Raw genomic sequence first — 20,694 nt, 5'->3', positions numbered from 1 at the left:
TAGACTGTGTGTTCACGCTCTCCGTAGCTGATGTGAGCAAGACCTTTAAACAGGTCAATATTCACAAGGCCAGACAGATTACCAGGATGTGTACTCAGAGCATGCGTGGACCAACTGGCAAGGGTCTTCACTGATATTTTCAACCTCTCCCTGACCAAGTCTGTAATACCTTCATGTTTCACACAGACAACCATAGTCCCTGTGCCCAAGAAAGTCACGGTAACCTGCCTAAATGACTACCGACCCGTAGCACTCACGTCGGTAGCCATGAAATGCTTTGAAAGGCTGGTCATGGCTCACATCAATACCATCATCCCGGAAACCCTAGAGCCTCTCCAATTCGCATACCGCCCCAACAGATCCACAGATGACGCAATCTCAATCGCACTCCACACTGCCCTTTCCCACCTGGACAAAAGGAACACCTATGTGAGAATGCTGTTCATTGACTACAGCTCAGCGTTCAACACCATAGTGCCCACAATGCTCATCACTAAGCTAAGGACCCTGGGACTAAACACCTCCCCCTGCAACTGGATCCTGAACTTCCTGACGGGCCACCCCCAGGTGGTAAGGGTAGGCAACAACACATCTACCACACATCTCAACGCCGGGGCCCCTAAGGGGTGCATGCTTAGTCCCCCCACCTGTACTCCCTGTTCACCCACGACTGCGTGGCCAAGCACGACTCCAACACCATCATTAAGTTGGTGGTAGGCCTGATCACCGACAACGATGAGACGGAATGAGTGAGTAGGTGTGTCCAAACTTTTGACTGGTACTGTATATACTAGGCGGTGTCAGAGGAAGGCCCAAAAAATTGTCAAAGACTCCAGTCACCCAAGTCATAGACTGTTCTCTCTGCTACTGCACGGCAAGCGGAGTCGCCCGGAGCGCCAAGTCTAGGTCCAAAAGGCTCCTTAACAGCTTCTACCCCAAAGCTATAAGACTGCTGAACAATTAATCAAATGCCACCCGGTCTATTTACATTGACCCCCCCCCCCCTTTGTCCCCCCCCGCTTTGTTTATACACTGCTGCTACTTGCTGTTTATTATCTATGCATAGTCACTTTACCCCTACCTGCATGTACATATTATCTCGACTAACCTGTACCCCCGCACATTGACTCGGTACCGGTACCCCCTGTAAATCATTCACTAAACCCTAAACCTCAACTACATCTTGTAATGAATCATGTGGAAATTGACAAAGTTGAGTTGACTAAACTGCTTGGAGTAACCCTGGATTGTAATCTCTCATGGTCAAAGCATATTGATACAACAGTAGCTAAAATGGGGAGAGGTATGTCCATAATTAAGCGCTGCTCTGCCTTCTTAACAACACTATCAACAAGGCAGGTCCTACAGGCCCTAGTTTTGTCGCACCTAGACTACTGTTCAGTAGTGTGGTCAGGTGCCACAAGGAGGGACTTGGGAAAATTGCAGTTGGCTCAGAACAGGGCAGCACGGCTGGCCCTTAAAAGTACACGGAGAGCTAACATTAATGACATGCATGTTAGTCTCTCCTGGCTTAGAGTGGAAGAGAGATTGACTTCACACTGCTTGTTTTTTTAAGAGGTGTAGACAAGCTGAATGTACCGAGCTGTCTGTTTGGAATGCTGGCACACCCATGCATACCCCACGAGACATGCCACCAGAGGTCTCTTCACAGTCCCCAAGTCCAGAACAGACTACGGGAAACGCAGAGTACTACATAGAGCCATGACTACATGGAACTCTATTCCACATCATGTAACTCAGTCAAGCAGTAAAATTAGATTTAAAAAACAGATAAAACTACACTTTATGGAAAAGCGTGGACTGTGAAGAGACACACACACACACACAGAGCATTCACAAACACATGCTAACACACACACTCTACACACACACAGTTTAATATTGTTATTTTGCTCTATTATTGATTTTGTATTGTAAATATGTTATGGTAGAGTAGTGTGTAATAAGGTGTTGTGTTATGTATTGTTTTATTGTAGGTAAATTGTGGTTGGACCTCAGGAACAGTAGCTGCTGCCTTGGCAGCCACTAATGGGGATCCGTAATAAATACAAAAAAATACAACAACAATATAGCCTTGTTATTGTTATGTAATTTTATTGTTACTTTTTATTAATTTTTTTACTTTAGTTTATTTAGTAAATATTTTCTTAACTCTGTTTCTTGAACTGCATTGTTGGTTAAGGTCTACACCTCTTGTATTCGGCGCATGTGACAAATAAAATGTGATTTGAAACTGTAGTAGTTGTCTAAACCGTGTTTAAAACAAAATTATACTGAACAAAAAATATAAACTTAACATGCAACACTTTCTAAGATTTTACTGAGTTACAGTTCATATAAGGAAATTAGTCAATTGAAATAAATTCATTAGGCCCTAATCTATTAATTTCACATGACTGGGAATACAGATATGCATCTGTTGGTCACAGATACCTTTAAAAAAAAAAAAGTAGAGGCGTGGATCAGAAAACCAGTCAGTATCTGGTGTGACCACCATTTCTCCTTTGCATAGAGTTGATCAGGCCTGTGGAATGTTGTCCCACTCTTCAATGGCTGTGCGAAGTTGCTGGATATTGGCAGAAACTGGAACACGCTGTCGTACACGTCGATCCAGAGCATCCCAAACATGCTCAATGTGTGACATGTCTGGGGCCGTGCATTATCATGCTGAAACATGAGGCGATGGCGGCGGATGAATGGCATGACAATGGGCCTCAGGATCTCGTAACAGTATCTCTGTGCGTTCAAATTGCCATCAATAAAATGCAATTGTGTTTGTTGTCCGTAGCTTATGTCTGCCCATACCATAACCCCACTGCCACCATGGGGCACTCTGTTCACAACGATGACGTCCACAAACCGCTCGCCCACACGAATGCAATACACGTGGTCTGCGGTTGTGAGGAAGGTTGGACGTATTGCTCAATTTTCTAAAATGACGTTGGCGGCAGCTTATAATCATAATAATAATAATAATAATCTATGGTAGAGAAATGAACATCCAATTATCTGGCAACAGCTCTGGTGGACATTCCTGCAGTCAGCATGCCAATTGCACACACCCTCAACTTGAGACATCTGTGGCATTGTGTTGTGACAAAACTGCACATTTTAGAGTAGCCTTTTATTGTACCCAGAACAAGGTGCACCTGTGTAATGATTGTGCTGTTTAATCAGCTTCTTGATATGCCACACCTGTCAGGGGGATGAAATATCTTGGCAAAGGAGAAATGCTCACTAACAGGGATGTAAACAAATTTGATCACAAATTTGAGAGAATTAAGCTTTTTGTGCATATGGAACATTTCTGGGATGTTTTTTTCAGCTCATGAAACGTAGGACCAAAACTTTACATGTTGCAGTACCAGTCAAAAGTTTTGTCACTCCTACTCATTCAAGGGTTTTTCTTTATTTTTACAATTTTACTATGAAATAACATATATGGAATCATGTAGTAACCAAAAAAGTGTTAAACAAATATTTTATTTGAGATTCTTCAAATAGCCACCCTTTGCCTTGACAGCTTTGCACACTCTTGCCATTCTCTCAACCAGCTTAACCTGGAATGCTTTTCCAACAGTCTTGATTAAGTTCCCACATATGCTGAGCACTTGTTGGCTGCTTTTCCTTCACTCTGCCGTCTGACTCATCCCAAACCATCTCAATTGGGTTGAGGTCGGGGGATTGTGGAGGCCAGATCATCTGATGCAGCACTCCATCACTCTCCTTCTTGGTAAAATAGCCCTTACAAAGCCTGGGGGTGTGTTGGGTCATTGTCATGTTGAAAAACAAATGATAGTCCCACTAAGCCCAAACCTGATGGGATGGCGTATCGCTGCAGAATGCTGTGGTAGCCATGCTGGGTAAGTGTGCCTTAAATTCTAAATAAATCACAGACATTGTCACCAGCAAAGCACCCCCACACCATAACACCTCCTCCTCCATGCTTTACGGTGGGAACTACACATGCAGAGATTATCCGTTCACCCACACTGCGTCTCACAAAGACACAGCGGTTTGAACCATAAATCTCCAATTTGGACTCCAGACCAAAGGACACATTTCCACTGGTTTAATGTACATTGCTAGTGTTTCTTGGTCCAAGCAGGTCTCTTCTTATTATTGGTGTCCTTTAGTAGTGGTTGCTTTGCAGCAATTCGACCATGAAGGCCTGATCCACTCAGTCCCCTCTGAACAGTTGATGTGTCTGTTACTTGAACTCTGTGAAGCATTTATTTGGGCTGCAATTTGAGGCTGGTAACTTCAATTAACTTATCCTCTGCAGCAGAGTTAACTCTGGGTCTTCCTTTCCTGTGGCGGTCCTCATGAGAGCCAGTTTCATCATAGCGCTTGATGGTTTTTGCGACTGCACTTGAAGAAACTTTTAAAGTTCTTGACATTTTCTGGATTGACTGACCTTCATCTCTTAAAGTAATGATGGTCTTTTACCAAATGGGGCTATCTTCTGTATACCCCGCCTACCTTGTCACAACACAACTGATTGGCTCAAACGCATTAAGAAGGAAATAATTTACACTATTTAACTTTTAAGAAGGCACACCTGTTAATTGAAATGCATTCCAGGGAGGCAGGTAGCTTAGTGGTTAAGAGCGTTATGCCAGTAACCGAAAGGTCGCTGGTTCTAATCCCCAAGCTGACTAGGTGAAAAATCTGTCTGTGCCCTTGAGCAAGGCACTTAACCCTAATTGCTCCTGTAAGTCGCTCTGGATAAGAGCGTCTGCTAAATGACTAAAATGTAAATGTACCTCATGAAGCTGGTTGAGAGAATGCCAAGAGTGTGCAAAGGGTGGCTATTTGAAGAATTTATATTTAACACTTTTTTGGTTACTACATGATTCCATATGTGTTATTTCATAGTTTTGATGTCTTCACTATTAATCTACAATGTTATTTTAAAAAATATGTTTTATGAAGAAAAACCCTTAAATGTGTAGGTGTCCAAACTTTTGACTGGTAGTGTGTGTGTGTGTAGTTGAAGTCGGAAGTTTACATAAACCTTAGCCAAATACATTTAAACTCAGTTTTTCACAATTCCTGACATTTAATCCTAGTAAAAATTCCCTGTTTTAGGTCAGTTAGGATCACAACTTTTATTTTAAGAATGTGAACTATCAGAATAATAGTAGAGTGATTAATTTCAGCTTTTATTTCTTTCATCACATTCCCAGTGGGTCAGAAGTTTACGTACACTCAATTAGTATTTGGTAGCATTGCCTTTAAATTGTTTAACTTGGGTCAAACGTTTCGGGTAGCCTTCCACAAGCTTCCCACAATAAGTTAGGTGAATTTTGGCCCATACCTCCTGACAGAGCTGGTGTAACTGAGTCAGGTTTGTAGGCCTCCTTGCTCGCACAAGCTTTTTCAGTTCTGCCAACAAATGTTCTATAGGTTTGAGGTCAGGGCTTTGTGATGGCCACTCCAATACCTTGACTTTGTTGTCCTTAAGCCATTTTGCCACAACTTTGGAAGTATGCTTGGGGTCATTGTCCATTTGGAAGACCCATTTGCGACCAAGCTTTAACTTCCTGACTGATGTCTTGAAATGTTGCTTCAATATATCCACATAATTTTCCTTCCTCATGATGCCATCTATTTTGTGAAGTGCACCAGTCCATCCTGCAGCAAAGCACCCCCACAGCATGATGCTGCCACCCCCGTGCTTCACGTTTGGGATGGTGTTCTTCGGCTTGCAAGCCACCCCCTTTTCCCTCCAAACATAACGTTGGTCATTATGGCCAAACAGTTCTATTTTTGTTTCATCAGACCAGAGGACATTTCTCCAAAAAGTATGATCTTTGTCCCCATGTGCAGTTACAAACCGTAGTCTGGCTTTTTTATGGCGGTTTTTGGAACAGTGGCTGCTTCTTTGCTGAGCATCCTTTCAGGTTATGTCGATATAGGACTCAGTTTTACTGTGGATATAGATACTTTTGTACCTGTTTCCTCCAGCATCTTCACAAGGTCCTTTGCTGTTGTTCTGGGATTGATTTGCACTTTTCGCACCAAAGTACGTTAATCTCTAGGAGACAGAACGCACCTCCTTCCTGAGCGGTATGACGGCTGCGTGGTCCCATGGTGTTTATACTTGCGTACTATTGTTTGTACAGATGAATGTGGTACCTTCAGGCGTTTGGAAATTGCTCCCAAGGATGAACCAGACTTGTGGAGGTCTACAATTTTTTTGGCTGATTTCTTTTGATTTTCCCATGATGTCAAGCAAAGAGGCACTGTGTTTGAAGGTAGGCCTTGAAATACATCCACAGGTACACCTCCAATTGACTCAAAGTATGTCAATTAGCCTATCAGAAGCTTCTAAAGCCATGACATCATTTTCTGGAATATTCCAAGCTGTTTAAAGGCACAGTCAACTTAGTGTATGTAAACTTCTGACCCACTGGAATTGTGATACAATTAATTATAAGTGACATAATCTGTCTGTAAACAATTGTTGGAAAAATTACTTGTGTCATGCACAAAGTAGATGTCCTAACCGACTTGCCAAAACTATATAGTTTCTATATATGGAAATTGGCAGCTCGTTCTCATTCTGAGAAATAAGCTAGGCTACTTGATTTCAACATCTGAACAAAGTGGACAGGCTAGCATGCTGTTCAAACAGTTGGAGATGGACAGAAGGGTGTGTTCATAACAGTTCAACTGTTATTCCCTGTTAGCTAGCAAATAGATCCAAGTTCGCTAAACTTGAAATATAACAATTCCTATAAAGATGAGCTGGCTACTCACTAGCACATGGGCTTTTGCTTACGAGATTGTTTATGAGACTTGTTAATTTTCTATAATGCCTGCTACAAGAAGTGAATCTGCATTATGCATGGTTCTGGTTATATTTGTAACAAAAAGGGCATTTTCATAGACTTGAAAGACAGATCAGTGATTATTTCAAAAAAGCAGGTTAAACTATTTTGATAAAATAATTACTCTATTATTGGGTCTTTATTTTATCCTTATTTTACCAGGTAAGTTGAATGAACACATTCTCATACACAACAACAACCTGGGGAATAGTTACAGGGGAGAGGAGGGGATATGAATGAGCCAATTGGAAGCTGGGGATTATTAGATGGCCATGATGGTATGAGGGCAAGATTTGGGAATTTAGCCAGGACACCGGGGTTAACACCCCTACTCTTACAGTAAATGCCATGGGATCTCTAGTGACCAGAGAGTCAAGACACCCATTTAACATCCAATCCGAAAGACCCACCCTACACAGGGCAATGTCCTCATTCACTGCCCTGGGGCATTAGGATTTATTTTTTGTACCAGAGGAAAGAGTGCCTCCTACTGGCCCTCCAACACCACTTCCAGCAGCATCTGCTCTCCCATCCAGGGACTGACCAGGACCAACCCTGCTTAGCTTCAGAGGCAAGCCAGCAATGGGACGCAGGGTGGTATGCTGCTGGCTTATATTTAGCCTAGATATAATTTCACAAGCCCTGAATTCATTAGATTATTGCTGACTGTTTGAAATGCAGGGTATTTGACCATTATTTGTACAGAAAGCTTTAGACCAAACATGGAGAAAAAAAATCTAGATACACTATATATTCAAAAGCATGTGGACATCCCTTCAAATTAGTGGCTTCGGCTATTTCAGCCACACCCATTGCTGACAGGTGTATACAATCGAGAACACATACATGTAATCTCCATAGACAAACATTGGCAGTAGAATGGCCTTACTGAAGAGCTCAGTAACTTTGAAAGTGGCAACGTCATAGGATGCCACCTTACCAACAAGTCAGTTCGTCACATTTCTGCCCTGCTAGAGCTGCCCCGGTCAACTGTAAGTGCTGTTATTGTGAAGTGGTAACGTCTTGGAGCAACAACAGCTCAGCCACGAAGTGTTAGGCCACACAAGCTCACAGAACAGGACCGCTGAGTGCTGAAGCGCACAGCGCGTAAAAATGGTCTGTCCTCGGTTGCAACACTCACTACTGAGTTCCAAACTGCCTCTGGAAGCAACGTCAGCACAAGAACTGTTCGTCGGGAGCTTCATGAAATGGCTTTCCATGGCCGAGCAGCCGCACACAAGCCTAAGATCACCATGCGCAATGGCAAGCGTTGGTTGGAGTGGTGTAAAGCTCGACGCCATTGGACTCTGGAGCAGTGGAAATGCGTTCTCTGGAGTGATGAATCACGCTTCACCATCTGGCAGTCCGATGGACAAATCTGGGTTTGGAGGATGCCAGGAGAACGCTACCTGCCCGACTGCATAGTGCCTTCTGTAATGTTTGGTGAAGGAGGATTAATGGTCTGGGGCTGTTTTTCATGGTTTGGGCTAAGACCCTTAGTTCCAGTGAAGGGAAATCTTAACGCTACAGCATACAATGACATTCTAGACGATTCTGTGCTTCCAACTTTGTGGCAACAGTTTGGGGAAGGCCATTTCCTGTTTCAGCATCACAATGCCCCTGTGCACAAAGCGAGGTCCATACAGAAATTGTTAGTCGAGATTGGTTTGGAAGGACTTGACTGGCCTGCACAGAGCCCTGACCTCAACCCCATCGAACATCTATGGGATGAATTGGATTCCCGACTGCGAGCCAGGCCTAATCGCCCAACATCAGTGCCCGACCTCACTAATGCGCTGAATGGAAGCAAGTCCCCGCAGCAAAGTTCCAACATCTAGTGGAAAGCCTTCCTAGAAGAGTGCAGGCTGTTATAGCAGCAAATGGCGGACTAACTCCATATTAATGCCCATGATTTTGGAAGGAATGTTCCACGAGCAGGTGTCCACATACTTTTCGTCATGCAGTGTATATCGTGAATCGGCCATAAGTTAGAAAAAAAATATCGCCCAGCCCTAATACCCATAACATGATGTAGCCAGCAGTATGCTTGAAAATATGGAGAGTGGTACTCTGTAATGTGTTGTATTGGATTTGCCCCAAACGTAACAATTTGTATTCAGGACACAAAGTAAAGTGCTTTACACATTTTTTTTTAAGTGTCACTTTAGTGCCTTGTTGCAAACAGGATGCATGGTTTGGAATATTTTTATTCTATACAAGCTTCCTCCTTTTCACTCGGTCAATTAGGTTCGTATTGTGGAGTAACTCTAATGTTGTTGATCCATCCTCAGTTTTCTCCTATTACAGCCAGTAATATTTGGACTCTTGGTGAAATCCCTGAGCGGTTTCCTTCCTCTCCGGCAACTGATTTAGGAAGGACTCCTGTATCTTTGTAGTGACTGGGTGTATTGATACAACATCCAAAGTGTAATTCACTTCACCATGCTCAAAGGGATATTCAATGTCTGCTTTTTTTCTTTCTTTTTTTTCCACCCATCTACCAATAGGTGACCTTATTTGTAAGGCATTGGAAAACCTCCCTGGTCTTTGTGGTTGAATCTGTTTGAATGTCACTGCTCGACTGAGGGACCTTACAGATAATTGTGTGTGTGGGGTAGAGAGATGAGGTAGTCATTCAAAAATCATGTTAAACACTTATTGCACACAGAGTCCATGCAACGTGTGAGACTTGTTAAGCACATTTTTACTCCTGAACTTATTTAGGCTTGCCATAACAAATGGGTTGAACACTTATTGACTGAAGACATTTCAGCTTTAAAAAAAAAAATAATAATAATAATATTCCACTTTGACATTATGGGGCATTGTATGTATTCCAGTGACCAAAACATCTAAATGTAATCGATTTTAAATTCTGTCTGTAAAAAGTCAAGGGGTGTGAATACTTTTTGAAGACACTATCATGGTATTCAATACTCAATTGGTATATGATAGCAGGCACTTAAATATAGAATTTTACAATGTATGCTACCCATTCTTTGCCTCCCTATATGTCCTGCTCTTCCTTCTCCCTGTCAGGTGGAGTTTCCTGAAGCGCGCATCTTTGAGGAGACCCTCAACATCCTCATCTATGAGAATGGGCGTGGTTCTGGCCCGGGAGGCGTGGCCCTTTTGGAGTCATCATCGCCGGGGGCCAGCCAATCCGAGGAGGAGGGGGCCAGCGCAGGGGACCGAAGGGTGAGGAGGATCCACGTGAGGAGGCACATCATGCACGACGAGCGAGGACACGGCCAACAGACTGTGTATAAGGACTGAGAAAAAATAATTAACTGTGGGGGTAAGAGAGGATGAAGAGAGGGAGATAGCGGCAGGGTAAAGATACAGGTTGTTTGGCGGCGGGGTGTTTGCATGGAGAGGTTAGGGTTGATGTTTAGTAGGGGGGGTGGGACAGGTTCTTATATAAGGAAGGAGGTGTGGGACTTCGGAGATGCTCATTACCAAGGACTGCTATATATATATATATATATATATATATATATATATCTATATATATATATATAGCAGTCCTTGGTAATACTTTTTTTTGCATGATCGGAAAACAAAGGTGGGACTATTACACTAATCAACGTGCACACGTTGGGGAGAAGGGTAGAGAGAATTGGACCACAGCATAGGTCTGCAAATACCTAAGGGCTAGTTGGGGCTTTCTCCCGACCAGGCTTGGGTGGTGGTAATGTGACTGGAAGATGGAGGTTCAACTAAGGTACTTTAACTCTGCACTAAAAGGGAAATGGGAGGGTGGAGTGGGGTGGTGATAGTAGGTTAGAGGAAACGTGACTGCTGAGCATCTGCTGGATGTTTATTCCTTTTGAATTGATTACTGTTGTATTTGTCTCTGTATTTATTCTTTATTATTTTATGTTAATTTTACCCTTTTTTATATAACTTTAAATACATTATTTATTATTTATTCTGTATAGATGTCGGTGGGGATTGTGTGAGTGTTGAGGTGCTGATCTGATATGATGTCTTGACCAGTTTACGCACTGATCGCTTTCTGAACCGACACTTGATGCCATGCTCATCCAATATGTTGAGGCAATGTCACGAATGGCCATGTCATGTTTAACGGCCATGTGAGTTCATGTTGACACATTGACGTGCTAAACCATTTTTTAATATTTTTGTCCATGATTACCGTGCCTAATTGAAACAGGATTTCATGTTGGGTCTGATGTTGAAATCAGGCTTTATGTGGCTCTCTAAAAATCATTTTGATTAAGTCTTTGTATTCAATTTGGTACATACAGTGAGGGAAAAAAGTATTTGATCCCCTGCTGATTTTGTACGTTTGCCCACTGACAAAGACATGATCAGTCTATAATTTTAATGGTAGGTTTATTTGAACAGTGAGAGACAGAATAACAACAACAAAACCCAGAAAAACGCATGTCAGAAATGTTATAAATTGATTTGCATTTTAATGAGGGAAATATGTATTTGACCCCTCTGCAAAACATGACTTAGTACTTGGTGGCAAAACCCTTGTTGGCAATCACAGAGGTCAGATGTTTCTTGTAGTTGGCCACCAGGTTTGCACACATCTCAGGAGGGATTTTGTTCCACTCCTCTTTGCAGATCTTCTCCAAGTCATTAAGGTTTCGAGCCTGACGTTTGGCAACTCGAACCTTCAGCTCCCTCCACATATTTTCTATGGGATTAAGGTCTGGAGACTGGCTAGGCCACTCCAGGACCTTAATGTGCATCTTCTTGAGCCACTCCTTTGTTGCCTTGGCCGTGTGTTTTGGGTCATTGTCATGCTGGAATACCCATCCACGACCCATTTTCAATGCCCTGGCTGAGGGAAGGAGCTTCTCACCAAAGATTTGACGGTACATGGCCCCGTCCATCGTCCCTTCGATGCGGTGAAGTTGTCCTGTCCCCTTAGCAGAAAAACACCCCCAAAGCGTAATGTTTCCACCTCCATGTTTGACGGTGGGGATGGTGTTCTTGGGGTCATAGGCAGCATTCCTCCTCCTCCAAACACGGCGAGTTGAGTTGATGCCAAAGAGCTCGATTTTGGTCTAATCTGACCACAACACTTTCACCCAGTTCTCCTCTGAATCATTCAGATATTCATTGCAAACTTCAGACAGGCCTGTATATGTGCTTTCTTGAGCAGGTGGACCTTGCGGGCGCTGCAGGATTTCAGTCCTTCACGGCGTAGTGTGTTACCAATTGTTTTCTTGGTGACTATGGTCCCAGCTGCCTTGAGATCATTGACAAGATCCTCCCGTGTAGTTCTGGGCTGATTCCTCACCGTTCTCATGATCATTGCAACTCCACGAGGTGAGATCTTGCATGGAGCCCCAGGCCGAGGGAGATTGACAGTTATTTTGTGTTTCTTTCATTTGAGAATAATCGCACCAACTGTTGTCACCTTCTCACCAAGCTGCTTGGCGATGGTCTTGTAGCCCATTCCAGCCTTGTGTAGGTCTACAATCTTGGAGAGCTCTTTGGTCTTGGCCATGGTGGAGAGTTTGGAATCTGATTGATTGATTGCTTCTGTGGACAGGTGTCTTTTTATACAGGTAACAAGCTGAGATTAGGAGCACTCCCTTTAAGAGTGTGCTCTTAATCTCAGCACGTTACCTGTATATAAGACACCTGGCAGCCAGAAATCTTTCTGATTTGAGAGGGGGTCAAATACTTATTTCCCTAATTAAAAATTAATTAATTAAAATGCAAATCAATTTATAATATTTTTGACATGTGTTTTTCTGGATTTTTTTGTTGTTATTCTGTCTCTCACTGTTCAAATAAACCTACCATTAAAATTAAAGACAGATCATTTCTTTGTCAGTGGGCAAACGTACAAAATCAGCAGGGGATCAAATACTTTTTTCCCTCACTGTACTCCTTTGTCACAGCAAAGTCTGATCACAAAAAGGGAAGGCAATTTTTTTTCCCAGGTGAAATGTAAGAAGTGATCTGAACATGGGAAGTGTTTATGTCCCAATGGTTATTATTGGACACTTGTTAACCCATAGAAGCAAGTAATCTGGCAGGTAAATTTTATATCCTAATCCTATAAAAGAAATGCTTGGGGCAGTCCTGGAATAAAACACATTTGCAAATAATGTTTTTTAATCCAGAACTAGGGGCTTAATCTGTGTCTAGGTAACGTCACATAATGTCTGCCAAGATGTGCAAACCATATTTTTCCGTCAAATGTTCTTTATGATATTGTGTAACTGTCTGGGGTTTAGATATTTTATGGACCATCAACATTCTCAATAAAAGTCTAAAACCTGCATCTTGGTGTTTTGTGTGTTGGATTGAGTGGAAAATCCCACTCTTCCTGTCCTCTTAATCTTCTCGAATGGACAGAGGAATTTGCTTTCACCTTTCCAATTTATTTTCAATTAATGCAGGTGAATGACGAAGGCCACGTTACACTATTGAGATGCACCTCTAGGTAACTGTGGTAGAGCCAAACATACGGTTTACACTAGATAACATAGCCACAAAGTCAATTGGCTAGGCCTATTGTAAAAATTAATGAAAACAAAAATTAGCTTTTTGGTCTTAATTTAAGGTTAGCAGTGTGGTTAATTTTAGGTCACTGCTTGACTTGGACTGAAATAGTTGCAGGTACTCATTTTGGGTGACTACACTGTTTACATTTAGGTGAAGGAGCTCCACAATACTTTCCCTAAGATTCTATAATAGGAACAGAAGGTCAAGCAGTAGAAATGTTAAGGTGCCGGTACTCTGCTCCTATGAGCTCCTGCCTAAATCATGCACTGGGTTAAGTTTAAAATCAAATTTTAAGAAAAATGGTAGAGATATGCGGGGTTTAGCCATACTTGTGGCTGTGTTAAATAGTGACGAACCTAACATAGCAGGCGTAAAATAAAGAAAACAAACGAGCTCCGACTGGGAAAAATCTTTTCAACAGTCATCCAACTCGGAATTCCAGAGCTCCAACCTGAAGATCACTGACGTCATGATTTGACCTCGATTTTTTGCGACTTCCCAGTTATCTTGAAAGCCACATGACGACACAAACATACCAAGTTCACTTAGCGTCATTACGTTTACGCAATGTCGTGCCAAACATGAAGGAGGGGGAAAAAAGCAAGCGGCAAAATGTTGTCAGCGGAAGAAATACAGATTCGGAGGTTCGTTTCTGGACAACTCCGTGATTGTCCTGACCTGAGGTAAAGTCCCTTTTGCAGTTTCTTTAAACGAAATCAAACCATGCATGGAAGTTCCTGCTAGCTTATGGCAAAGTTGTAACATACCATAACCGCTCGTGCGTGGTTGTTGGCTTGCATGTGCCCTAGTATGTCGACGATGAGTATGCCGCGTCTCCTCTCGAGCTGTCTCCCTAAACCATCTAAAGTTGCACTTGAAAACGCTCATTAATTACGGACTGCCTCAGACCACTCGTAGAACAGCCAATGCCTCGTTCACAACACCCATAAGCACTTCGTTTAGTGATGCAGTTCGCGAACGATTCGTTATTTTAGAACGACACTTTTTACTGACTCGAGTCATGATTCGTTTTTTGAATTTTATTTTACATTTTATTTAACTAGGCAAGGCAGTTAAGAACAAATTGTTATTTACAATGACGGCCTACACCGGCCAAACCCGGACGACGCTGGGCCAATTGTGCGCCGCCCTATGGGACTCCCAATCACGGCCGGTTGTGATACAGCCTGGAATCGAACCAGGGGGTCTGTAGGGACGCCTCAAGCACTGAGATGCAGTGACCGCTGCGCCACTCGGGAGCCCAAGTGACTCGTTCATAAAAGGCGATGCATGGTCAATCAGACCGAGGTCTGTATTGGCCATGCAGCATTTACGGTGATATGGCATCTGCAGAAGTCATAGCATTCATACTATGCAGAGACAGTGTTGCCAACTCCTCAGTAAGGAAAGCTATTGGCTGTCCTAAAAGTCGCTAAATGACGTCATCACCTAATTTGCATTGGCAATGTGCATGTAATTGTGATTGATACTGTAGGAGAGAGCAATAACGTTGTAAAAAACACCCTAACTATGTTTAGAACTACAAATGAACTTTCTTCTGTCGATTCTTGTTATTTTTTTGTCACAATTCCAACCCTCCTCCTTTATCCGGGCTTGGGACCAGCAAAAGTGACCCAAAAGAGAGACTCTGGCCAAGTGAGTTTTTTTTTTTTTTTTGGTTTTTAACCTTATGGTCCACTTAGGAGCCTACAACAAGTCACAGTAAAACATGAACATTTTTAACCATAACATTTTAAACATTTTTTTTATACAATCTACATTTAACAATCTAAATGGACCAAAAAGAGACAATAGAAAAAACTGCCAATGGCAATGTGAGAAAATGATGGTAACTAGTCTGGCTCACAGAATGAGTGGGTCATCGTCATTTTGGTCAAGGCTATCTATGGCAGGTTCAGCAATTGAAGGAGCTGACTTAAATGAGTAAGCAGCTGATGTGCCAAAAAGCTGCAAAACATTATCAGGCAGCTGGTGCTCATAGCGAGCCTCAACAGACAGCTTCACTCCATATCGAATGTACAGGATGGAGTTAAGGGTCTGCAAGGACATCCGATTTCTAAGTTTGCTTTTTACCACACTCATCTGGCTGAAAACTCTCTCGACTTCAGCATTCGAGTGTGGCAAGGACAACACAGACACAGCAGCCATGGCAAGTAATTGAAACAGGTTGACATCAGCTGCATCCCTGAACTTCCAAATCTCATTCCAGAAGCCCAGTGTGTTTTTTGTCTCATTCCAATTACTAAGATTCTCCGCTATGCAATCGGGTTTCTGAGCTGGTCATGGGTGTATCTCAGCCACACTCAAGGTCCTAAACGATATAATAACCGTGATCGATAAAAGACAGTACTGTGCAGCCGTCTTCATTGACCTGGCCAAGGCTTTTGACTCTGTCAATCACCGTATTCTTATTGGCAGACTAAATAGCCTTGGTTTCTCAAATGACTGCCTCGCCTGGTTCACCAACTACTTTTCAGATAAAGTTCAATGTGTCAAATCGGAGGGCCTGTTGTCTGGACCTATGGCATTCTCTATGGGGGTGCCACAGGGTTCAATTCTCGGGACGACTATTCTCTGTGTATATCAATGATGTCGCTCTTGCTGCTGGTGACTCTCAGATCCACCTCTACGCAGACGACACCATTTTGTATACATCTGGCCCTTCATTGGACACTGTGTTAACAAACCTCCAAACGAGCTTCAATGCCATACAACATTCCTTCCGTGGCCTCCAACTGCTCTTAAACACTAGTAAAACTAAATGCATGCTCTTCAATCGAACGCTGCTTGCACCCGCCTGCCCGACTAGAATCACTACTCTCGGCGGGTCTGACTTAGAATATGTGGACAACTACAAATACCTAGGTGTCTGGTTAGACTGTAAACTCTCCTTCCAGACTCGCATTAAGCATCTCCAATCCAAAGTTAAATCTAGAATCGGCTTCCTGTTTCGCAACAAAGCCTCCTTCACTCATGCTGCTAAAAATGCCCTCGTAAAACTGACTATCCTACCGATCCTTGACTTCGGTGATGTCATTTACAAAATAGCTTCCAACACTCAACTCAGCAAATTGGATGTAGTCTATCACAGTGCCATCTGTTTTGTCATCAACGCCCCATATACTACCCACCATTGTGACCTGTATGCTCTCGTTGGCTGGCCCTCACTACATATTCGTCGCCAAACCCACTGGCTCCAGGCCATCTATAAATCACTGCTAGGCAAATCTCCGCCTTATCTTAGATCATTGGTCACCATAGCAACACCCACTCGTAGTATGCGTTCCAGCAGGTATATCTCACTGGTCATCCCCAAAGCCAACACCTCCTTTGGTCGCCATTCCTTCCAGTTCTCTGCTGCAAATGACTGGAACGAACTGCAAAAATCTCTGAAGCTGGAGACACTTATCTCCCTCACTATCTTTAAGCATCAGTTGTCAGAGCAGCTTACCAATCACTACACCTGTACACAGCCCATCTGTAATTAGCCCACCCAACTACCTCATCCCCATATTGTTATTTACATTATTTATTTTGCTCATTTGCACCCCAGTATCTCTATTTGCACATCTTCTGCACATCTATTACTCCAGTGTTAATACTACATTTTAATTGTAATTATTTTGCACTATGGCCTATTTATTGCCTTACCTCCATAACTTACTACATTTGCACACACTGTATATATATTTTCTATTGTGTTATTGACTGTGCGTTTTGTTTATTCCAAATGTAACTCTGTTGTTTTTTTTCCGCACTGCTTTGCTTGATCTTGGCCAGGTCGCAGTTGTAAATGAGAACTTGTTCTCAACTGTCTTACCTGGTTAAATAAAGGTGAAGAAGAAAAAAAGATGGATGGCACGCCATTGCTGGACAATCTTCTCTATCTCTACAGGGGAGTAGCCAAGGAGCTTGGCAATTTTTTCTATTTCACCAGGGCTCTTATTGTGCTTTAGAGTTTCCTCCACATTGAAAACTGACATGTACTGCAATGGTTTGATGTTGTCTGGCAATCTCACCCTCAACTCATTAGTGAGGGAGATGGTGAAGGCTACACACCGCTTTCGGACATTGTTTTCATCCTCCGGCGCAAGGTGGAGCTCAGCTGCCTTTGACTCAAAAAGGTAACCAAGGTACGGTTTGGGACTGATGTATCCATCTATTGGCCCTTTGAGTACATCAACATTTGCCATTGGATTCAGCACCCTGCTGCTCACAGACTTGATCAGGCTAACCAAGCTGTCAAGTAGCTTAAGAGGATCTACTTGCTCTCCCTTAAAAGCCTTGATGGCCAACTGTACCTCACCCAGCACTGACTTCAAAAAAGTCAGATACAATATGTTTTGAGGATCATTGTACATGGAGTATAAAACCTCAGCCATGTAGCAGTGTTCACTGGACTTGGTGACCATGAAATGCAGCCTAAGCTCCTCCCACTGGTCCAAAATGTGTGAAACCGTGGGTTCAATGGAGAGCCAACGTGTGGCACACACCTTGGTTATCTGTAAAGGTTTCTCCTCACAGTTGATGGTCTCATATATGACCTTGTAGGCCTCCCTGCGCTTTGGAGACACTGAAATCCAGTTATTAGTCTCTCGTACCAAGTACTCCACACTACGGGGGATGGTGTCATTGGAAGCATGACTTACAGCAAGCTGCAGAGAGTGGCACACACAGCGAATAAGAACCAGATCTTTGAGGCCATACTCCTCCTTCAGCACTTTATGGACCCCATTGTTAATCCCCGTCATAAGAGGCATTGTCAGTCCATATACCCAGGAGTTTCTCTTTTTTAAGACAACACTTCTCGAGGAAAGCCACAACAGCACAGGCTATAGATTTGGCATCTCCTTCCTCCAACTCAACAAGCCCCAGAAATGTTGATACAATTGTCTGCTTAGTGTCACTAAAGTACCTTTTCACAACCCCCAGGTACTTAGAAACACATGCATCCGTTGACTCATCGAGGAGGAGGCTGAAACGCTGATCACCCACATCTGCGACCAACCTTTTCAGAAAGTATGGTGCTAGAACACCATTAATCATTTCTGTGCACTTTGTCCTGTGCATTTTGAAGTGGGTAGCAGCAGTGGAGTCTGAGAAAGCAGCTCTACATGCTTCTCCAATGTGATCACATGCCAGCATGGAACAGTGTTCAGCGATAGCTAATGCCATGGTGGCCTCAGCCTTTTTTGCAGAGTCAATTTTTTTAACCATAAATGGCAGCTTGTTTTGGGTGGAACTGTTATAAGGCTTTGCCTTTTGAGTATGTTTTTGAGTTGTTCACTAAGTTTGGCGTAGAAATCAGCCGTACAATACAGGCAGTATGCCCGTGTATCAACTCCAATAAATGGCTTCAACCAGCCTTTGAATTCAGGATTTGATTCCCACTCCTTTCTGTATTTTTGAGTGTACAGTTTAGACTGAGACATGATGAGCTAGCCAGCTACAGTCGTGGTCAAAAGTTGAATGACACAAATACTAATTTTCACAAAGTCTGCTGCCTCAGTTTTGATTATGGCAATTTGCATATACTCCAGAATGTCATGAAGAGTGATCAGATGAATTGCAATTAATTGCAAAGTCCCTCTTTGCCATGAAAATTAACTTAATCCCCCAAAAACATTTCCACTGCATTTCAGCCCTGCCACAAAAGGACCAGCTGCCATCATGTCAGTGATTCTCTCGTTAACACAGGTGAGAGTGTTGACGAGGACAAGGCTGGAGATCACTCTGTCATGCTGATTGAGTTAGAATAACAGACTGGAAGCTTTAAAAGGAGGGTGGTGCTTGAAATCATTGTTCTTCCTCTGTTAACCATGGTTACCTGCAAGGAAACACGTGCCGTCATCATTGCTTTGCACAAAAAGGGCTTCACAGGCAAGGATATTGCTGCTAGTAAGATTGCACCTAAATCAACCATTTATCGGATTATCAAGAACTTCAAGGAGAGGGGTTCAATTGTTGTGAAAAAGGCATCAGGGCGCCCAAGAAAGTCCAGCAAGCGCCAGGACCGTCGGGGATCGGGGCACCACCAGTGCAGAGCTTGCTCAGGAATGGCAGCAGGCAGGTGTGAGTGCATCTGCACGCACAGTGAGGCGAAGACTTTTGGAGGATGGCCTGGTGTCAAGAAGGGCAGCAAAGAAGCCACTTCTCTCCAGGAAAAACATCAGGGACAGACTGATATTCTGCAAAAGGTACAGGGATTGGACTGCTGAGGACTGGGGTAAAGTCATTTTCTCTGATGAATCCCCTTTCCGATTGTTTGGGGCATCCGGAAAACACACTCTACCCAGCACACTCTCCACCAGTTTTGATATCTCAAATGTATTCTTCAAGATTGGTAATTCGATCAGCTGCTCCTCATTTACAAACCGTACTCCTACAAGATACAAAGTGACATTCTTATCATGGTACTCTACTTTTCTCCTTTTTCCTTTCTTTTTTACAATATTCAAATTCTCCTTGATTCTACCGCCATTCGATTCAGAATCCACTTCATCCGCTTCCGCCATCTTTTTCCGTCCGACATTTTACACATGAAAAACTTGTCCGGCCAAGTTTCCCTGAAACTAGATCTTCCCGTTATGAAGGACCTCCCGCCCCCACCTACCGTCAACCAATCATGTCAAATGCGGAGCTATATGGAGGCCTCCGCATTGTTACAAAATTTGGGAGGCGCATGTCGATGCGGTACGGTGCTCAATTTGGCCTCTGGACGTTCCACAATTGCGTCACACCCTCCATATGGAGCCTCCAGCTGTGCCACTAGAGATCCTGGTTCGAATCCAGGCTCTGTCATAGCCGGCCGTGACAGGGAGACCCATGGGGCGGCGCACAATTGGCCCAGCGTCGTCCAGGGTAGGGGAGGGAATGGCCGGCAGGGATGTAGCTCAGTTGGTAGAGCATGGCGTTTGCAACGCCAGGGTTGTGGGTTCGATTAAAAAAAAAATAAAAAAAAAGTATGAGCTCACTTAACTGTAAGTCGCTCTCGATAAGGGCGTCTGCTAAATGACGTAAAATGTAAATGTAAAAAGTATAAATTGGCTTTTAGATGTTAGTTTGACCTGCTAGTGCAGGCTGCAATATTGCTACAATGCTGTATTATGTGTTGCTGCCATGCTATGTTTCTTAGGTCTCTCTTTATGTAGTGTTGTGGTGTCCCTCTTGTCGTGATGTGTGTTTTTGTTCTATATTTTTATTTTATTTCAAATTTTTTATCCCAGCCCCGTCCCCGCAGAAGGCCTTTTGGTAGGCCGTCATTGTAAATAAGAATTTGTTCTTAACTGACTTGCCTAGTTAAATAAAGGTGAAA

At 43.1% G+C, this 20,694-nt stretch overlaps 2 protein-coding genes across 4 annotated transcripts in view; both read left to right on the top strand.

Moving 5' to 3' along the window:
• LOC121569799 (BTB/POZ domain-containing adapter for CUL3-mediated RhoA degradation protein 1-like) overlaps positions 1–11,184 on the top strand; it is a 33,648-nt gene extending 22,464 nt beyond the window's left edge. The window contains exon 7 of the mRNA XM_041881003.1: positions 9,897–11,184. Coding sequence (XP_041736937.1) covers positions 9,897–10,133 — 237 coding nt within the window. The 3' untranslated portion in view covers positions 10,134–11,184. The remainder of the gene's footprint in view (positions 1–9,896) is intronic.
• Positions 11,185–13,913: 2,729 nt separating this feature from the next.
• Positions 13,914–20,694, top strand: part of LOC121569798 (HIRA-interacting protein 3) — a 29,519-nt gene continuing 22,738 nt past the window's right edge. For all 3 annotated transcript variants that reach the window (XM_041881001.1, XM_041881000.1, XM_041880999.1), the window contains exon 1: positions 13,914–14,041. In XM_041881001.1, coding sequence (XP_041736935.1) covers positions 13,971–14,041 — 71 coding nt within the window. In that variant the 5' untranslated portion in view covers positions 13,914–13,970. The remainder of the gene's footprint in view (positions 14,042–20,694) is intronic.

Source organism: Coregonus clupeaformis, chromosome 7 (assembly GCF_020615455.1).
Source record: "Coregonus clupeaformis isolate EN_2021a chromosome 7, ASM2061545v1, whole genome shotgun sequence".
Lineage (NCBI taxonomy): Eukaryota > Metazoa > Chordata > Actinopteri > Salmoniformes > Salmonidae > Coregonus > Coregonus clupeaformis.
The sequence above is the reverse complement of the archived record's forward strand: the minus strand, read 5'-3'. Positions and strand labels throughout refer to the sequence as shown.